At 35.1% G+C, this 17,412-nt stretch overlaps 1 protein-coding gene across 2 annotated transcripts; it reads right to left on the bottom strand.

Moving 5' to 3' along the window:
* Positions 1-1,553: 1,553 nt before the first annotated feature.
* Positions 1,554-17,089, bottom strand: LOC141334064 (uncharacterized). 2 transcript variants are annotated; one of them, XM_073839217.1, is made up of 2 exons: positions 16,603-17,089; positions 1,554-3,199 (listed from the first exon to the last, which is right to left on the bottom strand). In XM_073839217.1, exons 1-2 carry the CDS (start codon positions 16,953-16,955, stop codon positions 2,284-2,286), a joined length of 1,269 nt encoding a protein of 422 aa, XP_073695318.1. In that variant the 5' UTR covers positions 16,956-17,089; the 3' UTR covers positions 1,554-2,283. The 2 variants fall into 2 exon arrangements, with proteins under 2 accessions (XP_073695318.1, XP_073695317.1); XM_073839216.1 differs by lacking the exon at positions 16,603-17,089 and adding an exon at positions 4,292-4,529 and having other exon boundaries at positions 1,554-3,344.
* Positions 17,090-17,412: the final 323 nt, after the last annotated feature.

Here is a 17,412-nt window from a genome sequence, read left to right as displayed (position 1 = left end):
GAGCAGATAGTGGAGCAAGAGCTTGAGATAAATGGGGTGTCCCAGAAAAATGACACACTCATCCTACTTGACAGTGGGCTGGATGACTATGTTGTGTCAGCCCATTTCTATACAGCCAACCCTGACGACTTGGTGAAGCAGCTACCAGTGAAACTGAAAGTAAGGCATATTCAAAGACATGTCTTTAAAGTGCTCCTATTGTGCTTTTTAAGCATAATTTAATACTGAATGGCATTCTTATATTTTAGATGTAAAAGCAAAAACCCTTCTTTTACTGGTGCAATGTTCCAAGGCCCAAAAGTGGACAGCAGAGGTCCAGTGCCCCCTTGAGTTCCCACCTGAGGGACATGGACTGATGGAAAATAATTATGCTCACACAATACTCAAATTCATGTTTCCCCATTTCCTCTTGATTGAACTCTGACTGAACTGAGCCATCTTAAAGGACATCTCAATTCTCTAATCGCACTGTAAGGAGCTGAGAACCAGGATTGATGAGGCTTCTAGAGGTTTAATGCACAAAAGTAGAGCTAAGAAAGCAAGATAAGATGTGGGTGGACCTAGTTTAATCGGCACATCCTAGTTTATTCTATTACACATTTGCTGAGGCAGGATGAGAACGTGCAGCTCTGTCAAGCCAGGTGTAGATAGTTGGCAAGTGCATTCTTAAACAGACCACAAAATCGATCACCGAATCAATGCAAAAAAGGATTAAACCCACGCAGCATACATTTCACCAACTGAGCAATATCTTCTAATAGAAATGTAAAGAGGAGAAACATAATATTTAAACAGGAAAATACAGCTGCTATAATAAAACAAAGAGAAAACTCCTGTCAGACAAAAGCAGACCGACTGAATGCATAAGTAGTCCAAATAAGCAGTGCTCCACTGAAACCATCATAATTACAATTCAAAGAGTCGTTTGTCATTTTCACAAATTAACAGTTGCACACTTTGCCTTAAATGTGAGCAGTGGACATGAACATTACTCAGGAAATTTATCGTTAAGATTAGTTGCAAACACTGCACATATATTTAGTTTATTTGATCTATTTGATCTATTTACTATTTTTTTGTCTTATTGATTTTATCTAATCTATAATTTGGTCTAATTATATCTATCTGATTGTTAGAGTTAAATATCACGTTAGAGAGGTTTGGGTCAAGCCATGAAGTTGGAAAACAACCAGCGGCAACAGAGGAAAAAGTAGCCCAATTCTGTGAAGATACAGTGGATTTGGCAACACTTCTGCAGCACTCTATCATGAAGAGTAAGAACGGAAGACATAAAGTAAGCGATTATGTATTTAATAATAATAATCTGATCTGCTGTGGAAGCCATCTGAATTACACACAGGTAATATGAAAAAAAAAGACAAGGTTGTGACAAAAGACAGTTTTGCTTGTATATAGAGTTGTAACTGTAATACTTGTAAGCTCTGACACATCACATTTCCACTGACTACCTTTTGCAACTGATAACATTGAGTAGTGTGTAAAATATTATAGGTGACTGTTCACACTGCGGTCACACTGCAAAACATCTGTATCGGATTTAGCACCACATATGGAAGTGGCAGATATCTTAACTGAAAAGATCAGATTCCATACGGTTTGTGTTGTTCACACTGTCATGACAAAAACAGATCTGAGTCACATGAGCAAAAAATTTTTTTTTATAAAAAACAAGATTTGGGCCACATTACCCTGCAGTGCAAACATAGCCTAATGACCCTACTGGAACCAGTTCATTATATGTCAAGATCTGGGCCAGAGAGAAAAATAAGTGTAGCAAGTGGAAGCACATTTTCAATCTGTTACACAAGCACTGAACCTGTCCATCTCTGGCTCAGCACCAGTCAAAGCACAAAAGCATTTTTGAATTTAGCAGGGTTAAATTCAGTTCATTTTTTTAATCAGTTAATCACATGACAAACTGTAGTCTAATCACTTTGGTGTGATTGTACATGTTAAAGAGCTACTCAATGTCCGTCAAAACTCTGATCAGGCTTTTCTCCAGTGTGAATACTGATGTGTCTTTTAAGGTTAGTTTTTTTTTCAGTGACACTCTTTCCACATTCATGACAGGTTTCACTCCAGTATGAGTTTTCATGTGGACATCAAAGTCATGTTTAAGTATAAAACTCCTTAGACATTAACATGTGAAATGATTTTCTCCAGTGTGAATGTTCATGTGTTTTTTAAGGTTTGATTTTCGATTGAAGGTCACGTTTAAGTATAAAACTCCTCAGACACTGAGAGCACATAAAAGGTTTTTCTTCACTGTGAATGTTTGTGTTTTTTAAGGTTTGATTTTCGATTGAAGCTCCTTCCACATAGTTTGCAGATGTAAGGCTTTTCTCCAGTGTGAATCTTCATGTGTGTTTGAAGGCTTCTTTTTTCCGTAAATCTCTTTCCACATTGTTGACAAGTGAAGGGTTTCTCTCCATAATGAGCTTTTATGTGGACATCAAGGTCATGTTTAAGTTTAAAACTCTGTGGACATTGAGAACACATGAAAAAATGTTCTCTACTGTGAATGTTTGTGTGTTTTTTAAGGTTTGATTTTCGATTGAAGCTCTTTCCACATAGTTTGCAGGTGTAAGGCTTTACTCCAGTGTGAATCTTCATGTGTGTTTGAAGGCTTCTTTTTTCCGTAAATCTCTTTCCACATTGTTGACAAGTGAAGGGTTTCTCTCCATAATGAGCTTTTATGTGGACATCAAGGTCATATTTAAGTTTAAAACTCTGTGGACATTGAGAACACATGAAAAAATGTTCTCTACTGTGAATGTTTGTGTGTTTTTTAAGGTTTGATTTTCGATTGAAGCTCTTTCCACATAGTTTGCAGGTGTAAGGCTTTTCTCCAGTGTGAATGATCATGTGGACATTAAGACTTCCTCTTTCAGTAAATCCCTTTCCACACTGTTGGCAGACAAAGGGTTTCTTTCCAGTGTGAACTTTCATATGATAATTAAGGTTTCCTTTTCGAATGAAACTCTTTCCACACTGTTGGCAGACAAAGGGTCTCTTTCCAGTGTGAACTTTCATATGATAATTAAGGTTTCCTTTTCGAATGAAACTCTTTCCACACTGTTGGCAGCTGTAAGGTCTTTCTCCAGTGTGAATTCTCATGTGGACTTTAAGGTTATCCTTTCTGTTGTAAGTTTTTCCACACTGTTGGCAGGTAAAAACACTTCTTTTTGCTGTCTTTTGTTGTTTTGTTTCAGTATGTGAGCAACTATATGATTTTTCCCCAGACATGAAATCATGTTTCTCATGCTGGAGATCATCTTCCTTTTCATTGAGTTCTTGACTCTCCTCTTTCAGTGTCATCAGGTCTAATGCAAAAAGAGGACGAATCAAAATTAACTCCATTTTTAATTGCTCCCAGAAAAATTGAGATCTTACTGTGCGTTCACACCGCCGGCGGCGAGAGCGTCAAAATTCGCTCTGGCCGCCCTGCAAGCAATGCTGTAGAAAGATTCCTTGACGCTCTGACGATCGAACGCTTGATCTTGTATTTAAAGCGGCCGCAAAGCAAACAAGCATGTCGATCTTGTGCAGACTGACCACAAGTTGGATGTAAGTTAGTTAACCATATTAAATATTTTAAACATGAAAATAAGAAATTGAATTTAATTGTAGTTACATGTTTGCTAACGAAATAAACTAATTAAAAGCCATTTGTATGGTGTGGGTTTTGTGTTCATGGTTAAGTGCAAACTTAAAAACAGGGACAACGTCGTAGATTATGGGGAAACCCGCCACAGCAATAATTAACTTCTCCTCCATTGTCCTTGGGAACTAATGTGGCCGGAACCAAGTTAACAGGACTGCGTTCTTTTGAAACCTCTCAGCGGTGAACTTCTACATTCCGATTGGTTGCCGCCGAGCCGCGTCATAGCTCATTACCATAAAGTTGACCTGACTTCAACTCTCCCCGACGCCCACACCGCCCAAAACGCGCCGCGTCGCTCTCGCCGCTTCTCGCCGCCGGCTCACAATGAAAATGAATGACTTCCGGCCACTTTGACGCTCTCGCCGCCGGCGGTGTGAACGCACAGTTATACACACTAAACTATTAAAGGTTGAGTCAAATGTAATCTCAAAACATATTCCCATTATTCAAAGTGATAATGATAAAAAAGAGCAATTGTATAATCCTATAATAAAACTACTTATTACAAGACTGATAAGACATTCTTCAAAAATATAATTTATTTATTTTTAGAGCTGGACATTTTAATAAGGATCAAATGAGTTCAGCTTTGAGAATGAAACCAACCTGTTTGTTCCCCAGTATCTTCTTGTTTGACTCTAAATGCTTCTTCAATCTTTGTGTCTTCACTCTCCTCTTTAATAAAATCCTTCTTTCTTTGTTCCTCAGTATCTTCATGTTTGACTCTGAATGTTTCTTCAATCTTCATGTCTTCACTCTCCTCTTTTATAAACCTCATCTTTATAATAGTGTGTCACATGGATCTCAGTTGATTCAGGAGGGGTTTTTCTGTGTCTTTGGACACTTTTGGCCTGTTTAAGATTATAATAATTAACAGAAAGTAAATTATTCTAAAAAATAAATGCAAACTAAATCTCTATGTGCTCACTACAGCAGTCAGTGCACTGGTAAGAGACTCAGTCAGAGTAATAGTTAATGGGAAATTACCTTAATACTAAAATAGATATTACACACACAAAGTTAATATTAGGCATTTATCATTTAGTTCTGGCATTCATTTATTTGTACATAACATTTAATAGATTACACTTTCATGAAACCATTAGCAGTTTGTGAAAGTTATCATTATACATGTTTGTGTTTGTTAGTTTGTTGTCACTGAATGAGTCGATTCAAACAATTCAAATCACTGAATCATTTAACCACTGATTCGGTTCAGATGATTCGGATTCGCATTTTCTCTCACTTTCTACTTGAACGATGCACTGATGCACAAATAAGGAGCAAAATGAGTCGCACATTTTCTGTTAATATGAGGGTGCACTTTACTCGCAAAAATAACAAAGCATTACAATGTTATATTTAAGATTGATTCTTGTTTGCGTAGCTTGTAAAAGCGTTTAAAATGACAACAGTTTGCATTTATTAAAAAACTTAAAAAGCACAAACCTTTCTTCAGGCGAATCACAACAAATGCAGGGCTAGGGGCGCCGCTTTATGACGTTACCAGACCAAAATAAAAGTCCCGTTTACACACTGATGTGTTTGTGTGCATTTCCACAATTATTAGCATGGTAAATCTAGAAACATTTATATTTTCGTTTTTTAAATTAATGTACATTTACAACACTATACTTTGTGTTCTCTTAACTTGCCATTCATACATAAAACTAGTTAAAGCTGCTGCATAAGTGTTTCTATACAAAGGCTGAAGGAGTGGCTGTAAATCTGACACAATACACTCTTTTGACTAATCAAACCCTTATTTATTTACCCTTTTCCCCTTTTTTGAAAAAGTCACTGAAACACTATCATGGATGTTGTTGTTGTTGTTGTTTTTGTGTGTTTCTTTTGCTGTTGTGGCGAATGAGAACACAAAAATATATTTGCTGCAGTTTACTTTACCTAACTATGATGACTTTTGAGAGCCCTGAAAATGTGACTAATTCATGAGTGCTTATACTGCGCATGCATACAAGAATGAACTTAACATGAATCATGATTAATGCATTAGTTTGTTTCATTATTACAATACTTTTACCAATAATCGACAATAATGATCTCTTTTTTTCCCTTTTTGTAATATTGAAGCTTGTAGCTACTCTTTAGTGAATTTAATAATTTATTCATTTTTAATTTAATAATTTGTATATTTTTAGTCTGGTTAAATGTAACTCTTTGACTGAAAGGACAACATATTTAGTAAGTAATTATATATAAAAAATGCTTTCAAAGCTGGAAAATATGCCTGCCATTATCACACACTAATTTAGGCTGTTAAATGGCATATTCCTGTTTTTGACCAGCAGGTGTCACCAGCGCTTTCCTTTATTTAGAGATAATTTTAAGTTGACAAGTACGAAATATAAAATGTGTGTATATACACTGTAAACACATTCTCTATATAGGTATTATGTACATTTACAATAACTGTTGTAATGTATTCTTCATTAGTTAATGTTATGTGTAAATTACTGTATTAACACACTTATACCACAATTATAATGTATTTGTTGAAATAAGAAATTACAATTAAATATTTATGTTTATGAAAAAGAGAGTAATAGAGAGGAGGAAAGAGAGAGAATATTACTCTGTTAATGAAAAGTAATTCAATGTTTAAATTGGAATTGGTTAATGATCCTATTTATGTTTAACATATTTGGTAGCATTGATATCATAGCAGCACTAAACATTTGTTTATGGTAGGAAGTTGATAAACACATCAGACTTAATGTTTTTTTGTGGGTCCTGTAAATCACAAACAGAACACAGAGTTCTGAGCACATTCATAGACATGAGTTGCCAATTAGCCACACACACACACACACACACACACACACACACACACACACACACACTATTAAATAATCTGTAACAAATGATCAAATTACAAAAATAATGAGGAACAGAGGTGAACTATACATAAAGGAAATGATTTATATATGTGTGAGTGTGTATGTGTGTGTGTGTGTGTGTGTGTATTTATATTTATATATAAATATTTATTTACAATATCAGTTATCTATCCAATTTCAAAAGTTAAACTGCAGAATAGACCTTTTTCACAGAAACCGGAAATACGCAATCGCAGGGTATGCAGACTTCCTGTGTAATGTCAACACAGCAGAAAGCCGGGTAATTTAAAATTAAAATGGAGAGAGTCTACACAACTTCCCTCACTGTTGCCAAAGATAACTTTTGCCGACCTGATAAGAGTCGTGGAGGAAAACTCCGTCACAAAGAGGAACAAATTGGATAAAGGATATACATTTTTCCACTAAGAGTTTATCCGGGACGTTCTAAAACGCTTAACGTGGCTTAACGTACGTAAAAAACGACCAGGAAACCCCAAATTTCTGTCAAACCTTACTTGGAACAAACACTAACTACTATCAAAAGAACAAGCCCTTAGTCCACAGATAAAGTGAATTATATCACGTTAAGCGTTTTCTCCCCCATAGAAGCCCATTATAAGGAAACTGCTTAAAGTGGTTTAACTTACCTCAACAGCGACCAGGGAAGACCAAACTTCTGTTAAATTTCACTTATAATAAACACTTTCTGCTCTCAAAAGAACGAGCTCTCATTCAGCATATAAAGTGATCGCCCCCCATAGAAGTCCATTATACAAAAAAAAAGCTTAAACGTGGCTTAAAATTGTACTTATAATAAACACTTTCTGCTGTCAAAATAATTAGCTTTTATTCAGCATATAAAGTGAATAATATAAAGTGAATAATATCACGCTTTTCTCCCCATAGAAACTCTATTAAGGAAAAAGCTTAACATGGTTTATAATGGACTTCTATGGGGGGCGATCACTTTATATGCTGAATGAGAGCTCGTTCTTTTGACAGCAGCAAGTATTTATTATAAGTAAAATTTAACAGAAGTTTGGTTTTCCCTGGTCGCTGTTGAGGTACGTAAACCACGTTAAGCTGTTTCCTTATAATGGGCTTATTTGGGGGAGAAAACGCTTAACGTGATATTATTCACTTTATCTGTGGAATAAGGGCTCGTTCTTTTGATAGTAGTTAGTGTTTGTTCCAAGTAAGGTTTGACAGAAACTTTAAGTGTTTTAGAACGTCCCGTTTATCCATAACTTTCAAGGTAAGTAACGTAGCTAACGTTAGAGAGCAATAAGGCTAACAAATTACTAGTGTGTCCACTTAGACCGAGGACTAGGGTTATAAGGTTATGTACGGATAGTATACTATAGAGGACATGTACAACTTTATTAAAGCAATATAACAGTCGTGGTCTTGATGTTACAAACAATCTTGCTCGATGTTTGCGCCATCTTTCTTGTTTAACTGGTTACCGGCATACTGGGGCGGAAATAGGTTTACACAGCAATTGCGTATTTCCGGTGCAAAATACGGAAGTTGTGAGAAAGGTCTATGGAAGCTTTTTTAGAGGCTTGAAGTGTCACACTTTTGTACTGTAGGTGTTGTGTTTTATCATGATTGGTATTGAACTATTTGTGACAGTCACAAATCATCTTTGCAGGTACAAGACTTCAACATATTTTAGGTGAGCTCAACCCTCTACTTTCAAGATATTCTTGTAGTAAGGCTTAACATATGACAGAAGGAGACTATATGCTTAAAATGAGTTTATATTGGCCATAAGAATTGTGAAAATGTGTCAAGCTTACAAGGTTTGGCCCTTTTACACTGATGGCACCTTGTTGTATTACTCCATGCCTAACCCATGACCATCTGCTCTTTTTCCCCAAGTGAAAATGACACCATGTAAATATAAGAAATATAACAATTTATTTAAGTGAAAAAAAACAAAAATGCAATAAATAAATAAATAAATAAATAAAATTTATATAAAAAATAATGAATAATAATAATTATAATAATATATTTAAAAAATACTTGAACTTAAATACTTGAACTGTGAGGGCCGCAAGCAAATCCTAATAGAGGTAGGCCTGCAGAATGGCAGAAAGAGAGATAAAGAGGGGACACACAATGACAGGAGGTTAGTTAGTCAGAGAGATCTTAATGGTAAATAACAACATTTGGAAAATACCTTAACATACCTTAAATTAAAAGAATTAATTTGTTTCAGGGCCCTCTCTTCTTCCTCCATCCCTGTCAGATGCCAGTTGGAGCCATCTTTTTATGAATTTTTCTATTTCACCATCCAGTGCATGGGCAGTATTGCCATTTTGTCAGATGGATTTGTCGGATCGGAGAAAAAAAAAAGAGGAAATGATTAGGTGTAAGTTTGCCTTTTTTAAAACATGAAGTTGTTTATCCTAACTAACTTAGCATAAAGACCAGTGGTTTGTTTCATAAAACAACACTGTCAGAAAAAAGGGTACGGTTGGGGTCCATTTGTGACACTTAGGGTACAAATGGTGAAGTTGTACCCTCGATGGGTCATAGTTGCACCTTAGAGTACTCATATGTACCATTCAGGGGTAAAAAAGGTACAGATATGTTTCCAACTGCCAGAGGGTCCACGTTTGTACCATTTAATCCCCAAAGAAAGGTACAATCACTTGTGTGACCAAAGGAGTAAGCCAAAGTGTATGAAATAGTCACCCAAAATTAAACAAAGCAAGATAATCATTTTCACGAGTTGTTAGTTATTTGGAAGAGATGCACAAAATAACCAAATATGTTCAAGAGCCTTCATCTTTCTGACCAGTTCTGAACAGTACAAACGCAAATTACATTTTAGCGATTATGCAGAACATCAAGATAATAACTTTTAAACGTAAAGCATTTGTATTAAAGTAGGTCTGCATTTTTAATTGTAATTTTAAACTGATATAAGTTTTGTTTTTAATGTAGAGTTAAACAAATACACATACTAATAGTAATTAGCAAAAGCACAATGTAGTATACAAAACTTTAACGTTTATTAAACATTATATGGTGTACTACTTTGCCTCAGTTCAAATACATATTTTCAAAGCCAACCTTTTTGTGTCGTCCAATGGGATTGTAGCCCGCGCTGTGCATTTTGAAAATGAGATTGTGCATGACGGTTATTCTGGACATCATTCATTTCTGACGCTGTCGACGGAGACACGGAGGATCTTCTTCAAAAACTGAAAGAAGCTGCCTGGAATACATGTCACTGAAGACGAAGCACAGAAATTTAGAGGTAAGTTTAATTTTAAGTACTGTGAAAATCTGTTGGTTCCCTTTCGATTTTTGTTAACTTGACATTGCGTCTGTAGCCAGGCCTAACGTTATCTGATGCGTGAGGAAAACCTTTCTTCGAAAACTGACCTGACAAAACCAACGCATTGCCATTACATTTTAAGCTTATTGTTATTATTACAATTATTTTTTATCATTTAGCCGGAAATTAATATATAATTTTTCGCTTAACTCATACTCCACCTAGAGATGGCGTGAGACGCTGACAAAACAGCGGTGAAACGGCCATAGAAACAGCTCAGGTCTATTGCGTTTGTGTAACTTACCATAGATTTATAAATTCAGTTTACCAAAATGTTCTTAACGTTACTACTCTAATGTTAACGTTACGTCAACGTTAACTTACCCGTGTTTCCTTCCGGACACGAGCGAACGCCTTTTATTTTAACGCCTCTCCTAATCTTTCTGGAATTATATACCTTACGATTATTATCCATGTTGATTTATATCAGTTTTGTTTGGTACATATTTAACTAACGTTATAAACGTTAAATCCAGGAGAGTCCTAATCATTTGTCATGTCGTTTTGAGGCGTCGGTATCGAGCCCTTCCAATGACAGCAAGTAAAATTGGTTTAAGTTACCATTATTTATCAAAACTCGTGAAATACGTTTCTAGTCTGTGAGCTGCAAATTTAAATAATTTGGCTTTTAATAATACACTCTCAGTTAAAAAAAGTATAGTTTCTCTGTTAGTTCGTTAAGTGTACGTTTTGGTACCTTTAGCTTTTGTACCTTAGGGTACTGTTCCAGTGACAGTATTGTACCTTTTTCTGGAAGTGTATAAGTAACTTATTGTGTATTTTTCTAAATTAAAGCAATGTTTTTATACTGATGAATGTCCATTGAAAAAAGAGATTTTATTGTTGCTGTTAAAACCTCAAGCTCACACAGACTATGCATTTTTTTCCTTTTAGAAAATAAGGTGGATTTAACAAATTTGTACACAAGATGGAGGTGGTAACAGTTACACTAGTACCAGTGCCAGCAGAACCCTATCAACAAACTTCAACTACAGAAATGTAAGTATAACACTGAGTTTTGTGTATTATATTTGTCCTATGTTTTTTTATTTTAAAAAGCAGGGTGGCCAGTCAGCACACACAAGGAAAGTTGGGAGAGTTAGAGTTAGTTTCATCAAAATTATTTTAAATTGTGTTCCGAAGATGAAGTCTTACTGGTTTGGAATGACATGAAGGTGAATAATTAATGACCAAACTAAACTTTTTGGCTGAATTAATGCTATAAGAAAGAAAATTTGAAAGACTAATAAGGTATCTTTAATTCTTTTTCTGTTACCGGCTTGAAAACTTCGGGCAAAAACAAGGGATTCTCCCATTTTTAAACTGTCACCGATAGCAATGTAGTAGTAGTAGATTGCTGAAGTCAGTAGATTTTACTTAGTCAAAATACATTTATTACATTTAATATTTTGGCTTTTATCATTATGTTAATAAATATTGAAATTAATTAAAATATTAACAAAATTACAAATTTGAGCCAGGGAAGATAAGAGAGATGAACATCCTCAGGGGTCAGTGATATCACAGATTCTAAATCAGTTATTGGCTTAAAATGAATGTTGAATGTCGATATAAATAAACAGTATGCTATAATGATAATTTACAGTTAAAACAAATTTGTAGAAACATTGTAATTTTCTAAATCTTCAGGTAAACAAATATTTGTGCATTCAATCTTAGAAATATTTGTATATTACTAAAGGGAAATGGCAATGAAAGAATATTAAAATGTCTGATTTGATTGTTTTGAAGTATTTTTAGTTAATTTAAATGATTAACTTTATCTTTTTGTAAATTTTCAGTTGTGTGATGAAGCTGACCGAATGCATTCATCGACTGTCAGTTTAAGCCGGCACTTCAGGGATTTACCAGTATTGTGCCCAAGGTGCTTCAGCTTGTTCAAAGAAATGCTCCGTTGGACGAAGTCTACAAGAAGCAAGAGAAAAGATGCCTGCAGAAGATCTAGGTATTGACATAAACATAGTGGTTTTGTGATTATCTATTTATTGATTATCTATTAAGCTTTTTTAAATGATATTTATAAATGATATTTAAATGTTTTTTCTTTGTGTGAAAAAAATCTTCATGCCTTAAAATTGCTCGAATGTAACTACACCTTGATTGGTTACAAGGTAGTTTATGGCAAAATTTTCACATTATTTGTCTTAAAACATTTAAAACAGCACATTGCATTGTTTTACTGATAGATTTTTGATGTTTTCTTTTCTTCTCAGTGTGATGCTGATACTCCATAACCAACCTTACAGTTGGCAGAAACTGACTGGAAAATGGCTTTCTCCAAGAGGGTACAACTTTTCAAAGTGGATGGTGTGGAGTTGTGCAAGGAACTAGGAGTTGAAGAAATGATCACTACAATGCACAGCCTTCAGTGCTTACTATTGTTTTCAACTTGGCTTGTCCACCCTACATGAAGAATTCACTGACTTTCTGGCAGCATGCCATAGCAAAGATAACTGAGGTGGGTGGCAAGCCCCTTCCAATATCTATCACCCGAATAATTAATATCCTGTGTTAAAAATGCCAAATATATTGATACACAAGGGTGAAGATTTCGACATTCAGTGTTTCAAAAGTGATTTAAATCCAATACATTTTAAATGTCAACAGTGTATATATATAATGTGGCAAGTTTTTTTAATACCAGTGTCGTACAATTCACAGTTCCATGCATACGCAGTAAAAGTTGACTTTGAATGAAGTGTTATAAAACCAGGGCAAGAGATGGACTTTCAGGCCCTTGCCATTTACTCTGCTTATGATAAATAAGTAGTTTGTGACCCTCAAGAAGGTTTAAAAAAGTTCCAATTAGTACTGTGTATTAGTGTAGTACTGCGTTTGGTAAAAATGGGTTTGTAAAGAATTTACGCATATAAAGTTACAATTGATGAAATGTGTACTGTTGGAAAAAGGTTGTTTTTGATTCTTAATGTTTAAAACATTTTTTAGAAAATGTAGAATGCAGTAGAAAAATTTACTTAATGGGATGTAATTTCATATCAAGCTTAATATTCTTGATATTTGGAATTTTATAAAATGTTTAAAAAAAGTTAGAAATAGTATAAACAATTGTTTTTTGGAAAAAAGAATGCTCAATATTTGCATCCTTTTAAGACACATTGAGGTAGAGCTTATTTTGTGATAAAATGTTAGGGTATAATCAATTAATGAAATGTGTACTGTTGGAAAAAATGTTTTGCTTTATAAGAACAGTTTTGAGTATGAATTTTTTTTTTTTTTTTTAAGTAAAATTTTGCAATATGCATCCTGTTATGACATTGTGATAGAGCTTAAAACATTCATCCTGTGAAAAATGTGAGAATGTAATGTTTTGAATGTTTAATAAATGTGATAAACAGCATCCTGGCTGTATGTAGTCCAGATTTGCCACCATAAGGTACAAAAGGCTTGTCACTGGGGCAGTATCCTTAAAAAAGACAAATTTGAACCTTTTTTAAAAGTAAATTATGGTACCATAGCACTAAATTGTACAATTTAGTCAGCAAAGGTACATATTTGCCTTTGTAAGGTACATACTGCAAATATGTACCCATGTAAAAGGGTACAACGGGTGTACCCTTGAAGGTACTGCCCCAGTGACAAGCCTTTGTACCCCTGAAGGTACAAATTTTGCACATTTTTTCTGACAGTGTAGGTAATAGTCAAAGTACAAACTGTTACAATGACCAGTTAAAATGTTTTGATTCTTAAAAGGTGACTTTAGGCTGTTGTGATATAAATCACTCTGATGCTCTTTGACAATGCAGACTGAGAAGTGAGTGAGGCAGACAATAACAAAATGACAGTCGCTTAAGAAGAATAAGCAACCAGTTAGTCAAGTTGAGGAATTTATGAGAGGAACATCTATCTACCGAACACAGTGGATAAGAGAAAATGGATCAAAATCTCTAATGGATATCACCCAAGAGTATCCAATACTTTTGGACACCTCAGGAATGGTAAAGGACTGTTTAATCTACAATAGGAAAACAAGGTTCTCCAGTAATTGTAAGATAATTTTGAAGGTGTCCTCAGATGAAATATGAATATGATTTCTTTTTTTTTTTTTTTGTGGAAAACTAAATGGCGCTTTTATCAGTATTTTACCATATGAGGTGATAACATCCTAAACCAGGGGTCTCCAAACTCAGCCCTGGAGTCCTACAGAATTTAGCTCCAACTTGCTTCAGCATTCCTGTATGGAACGTTTTAGTATAGACCTTAAGTAGAGTCTAGTAAGACCCTGATTAGCTGGTTCATGTGTGTTTAATTAGGGTTGGAGCTAAACTCTGCAGGACAGTAACACTTCATGACAGAGTTTAGACACCCCTGTCCTAAGCAAATGGTTATCAGTTGTAGGATGGTTTTTGTGTTTTTGTGAGTCACTGACAATCATCTCAGGTACCTGAGCTTCATTAGCATACAAACCACAACCATGACAACAATTAACTTCATTTGGGTGATAAAGTGTTTTTAAACTGCATACATTGGGTGTTTAATTGTACTGTTATGGTGTGGTTTTAACTGTTCCTTTTCTTAATTGATTTTCAGATAGCTCAGGATTTCGCTATTTTATACCCACATGCCAAAGATAAACTCTTTGAGCTTTAGAGACATGCATCTAAACGAATACTTTCTTATTGTAAGACGGCGAAGAGAGCTTTGGATCTCCTTCCAATTCAGACTAACATTTGTTCTGGTGAGAAAATCCTGCTTTACACTTCTGTGGTTTCGTGCCTATTTGGAATATTTTACTTATATATATATATTGCACCAGTTTATAGATTATTGCATTGTTCTTTTTGTTTAATGTAGACACTCTTGGGGACATTGCTTTACAAACTCTGCCAGCTATCCTCCCTCCATTGCCATACAAAATGGGCAGCAAGATGGTTCGGCCCTCTAACCAGGAGGCAAAACAAGCATTTGTTGATTTGCAGCCTGTAAGTACATAATTTATGAAAACACATTTAGGTTCTTATTTGTTCAATGTGTGTACAACACACTGCCGCCTACTAAGGCAGTTTATAATTGGCTAAGCTGGACTAAGTTTTGTTTGTCTGTTTTATTTATTTATAGTGCTACCTCTTTCATAGATAGCAAAACACAATTGCCTTACGATTTGCTTTACTGTAACTTTGGTTTGTTTTTTAAAATGAAATAACTGCTTAATTATTGTAAATAAATTAATGAAAAGCTTTGAAATGTGTAATTCAATGTTAATTAAATATTGTCAATACAGTTGAAGTTGTGCATTATTATTAATTTACATGGTAATAATAATAATAATAATAACAAAATGGTTAAAGCAACATTTTGGACAAATAACCCAACAAATTAGTTAATTTGTAACCCAATTAATTGGGTAAAAGTTACTACCCAATGAAATGGGTTAAAATAACCCAACAAAAGGTCGGTGCTATATCAACCCACCATTGGGTTATCTGTTGGGTCATTTTTAACCCAACTGTTTTAAGTGAGTACAGAAACGTCTCTATCAGAGTTAAGTGAAAACTTTTGTCTATATTAGAGACTTCCTAAACCTCACCAGCCTCAGCTGGATTCTTCTTTGTAAAGAAATATGGAGGTCTTCGACTCTGTTGATTACCGTGGACTCAATGATATAACCGTCAAGTTCAGGTACCCTTTAGTTCCTGCCACCCTTGAGCAGCTCCATCAGGCGAAATACTTCACTAAGCTTAACTTGCGCGCTGCCTACAACTTGATCCGAATCAAAGAGGGAGATGAATGGAAGACAGCATTCTGTAAGTCCACTGGCTACAATAAGTACTTGGTTATGCCCTTCGGGCTCTCCAACAGTCCTTCCGTGTTTCAATCTTTCATCAACGATGTGTTCCGAGACACGCTGAACCAATGTGTATTCGTGTACAATGATGATATTCTAATTTATTCTAACACTGTACAGGAACACATTCAATAGTGAGATCCATTCTAAGCCGTTTGATTCAGTACCAGCTAAAAATCAATATGAAATTGGATCCCATTAAAATCCTGTAGAAATTATCCTATAACCTATGACTTGTCCTATAAGGCAATCCTAATACAATCCTTTAGGAATGGTTCCAAAATATCATTATTAAGCTGCCAATGTTGGTGTCAGAAGTGAGCAAGTAATTAACGTGTGCCAATTAAATTCATGCACACTGATGTTAAAATGCTAACATTGTCCTTTATTGTGCTTAAAACAGTGCGCTTCAGTGAGCTTTTTTCAATTCATGATATACAAATGTAAAATTCTCACTTTCTAGACAGAGCAAACACATTGTCCATAGTCCATATTATTCCTTACATGTTTATGCATTAATCTCAGTCCAACACAATCATATAGCTAGTTGACACACAAGTGTACCATGGAGAAAACACATTGCTTAAAAATGTGAATTAGAATTTGTATCATTGTAGGAGCCCTGTATAGGATTCTTGTTGGAATCCCGTAGGATTTTTTTTTTTTTTTTTGACAAAGGAACATTTAGCAGATTCTGATAGGGGATGTAAACTTTGACCTCAACTGTAATTGTGGTTGCCGAGAAACGAAGAGGCGTACGTCTGTAGAGTAATTTTCAACAGCTTGGAATGTTGCTCAACCAATCAGAATCAAGAAATGGTACTGTCCATTCTAGACATTTTGTTTGAAAAACTTTCCACACTAAGGGGATCGGTTAGACTTCTCTCTATTGTGAATTCTCATGTGTCTGTTAAGGTTTTCTTTTTGATTGAAACTCTTTCCACACTGTTTGCAGGTATAAGGCTTCTCTCCAGTGTGAATTCTCATGTGTCTGTCAAAGCCTCTTTTCTGAGTGAAGCTCTTTCCACACTGTTTGCATGTGTAAGGCTTTTCTCCAGTGTGTATTCTCATGTGTCTGTCAAAGCCTCCTTTCTGAGTGAAACTGTTTCCACACTGTTTGCATGTGTAAGGCTTCTCTCCCGTGTGAATTCTCATGTGTCTTTTAAAGCCTTCTTTATGACAGAAACTCTTTCCACACTGTTTGCAGGTGAAATAACTCCTAGCTCCTGTCATTTGAGCTCTTTTTTGTTTAAAAGTATTTTCAGACTCTAAGGAACAAAAAGATTTTTCTCCAGATACGAAATCAGGAAGATTCTCAAACTGATCTTTCTCTTCAGTTTCATTCAGTACTTCACTCTCCTCTTTCAGTGCTGTTCGGTCTAAGGTGGAAAAACAAAGAAATAAAAGTTAACTCCAGTTTAATGGCACAACGCATTAACATCAAAACATGTAGATATGTAATGCATGTATCCTAGATCCCATACCAGGGTGTCCGAACCTGATTCTGGTCGGCCGGTACCCTACAGAGGGTACCAATTTAGTATAGGCAACACCTATTAACTATTAACTATTAAATACGACTTTTCCCTCAATAATTTCCTAATTTGCTGCTTATTAATAGTTAGTAAAGTAGTTGTTAGGTTTAGGTATTGGGTAGGATTAGGGATGTAGAATAAGGTCATGTAGAATA

This window comes from Garra rufa, chromosome 4 (assembly GCF_049309525.1).
Source record: "Garra rufa chromosome 4, GarRuf1.0, whole genome shotgun sequence".
NCBI lineage: Eukaryota > Metazoa > Chordata > Actinopteri > Cypriniformes > Cyprinidae > Garra > Garra rufa.
Note: the sequence above shows the minus strand (reverse complement) of the source record. Positions and strands in the feature narration are given on the sequence as shown.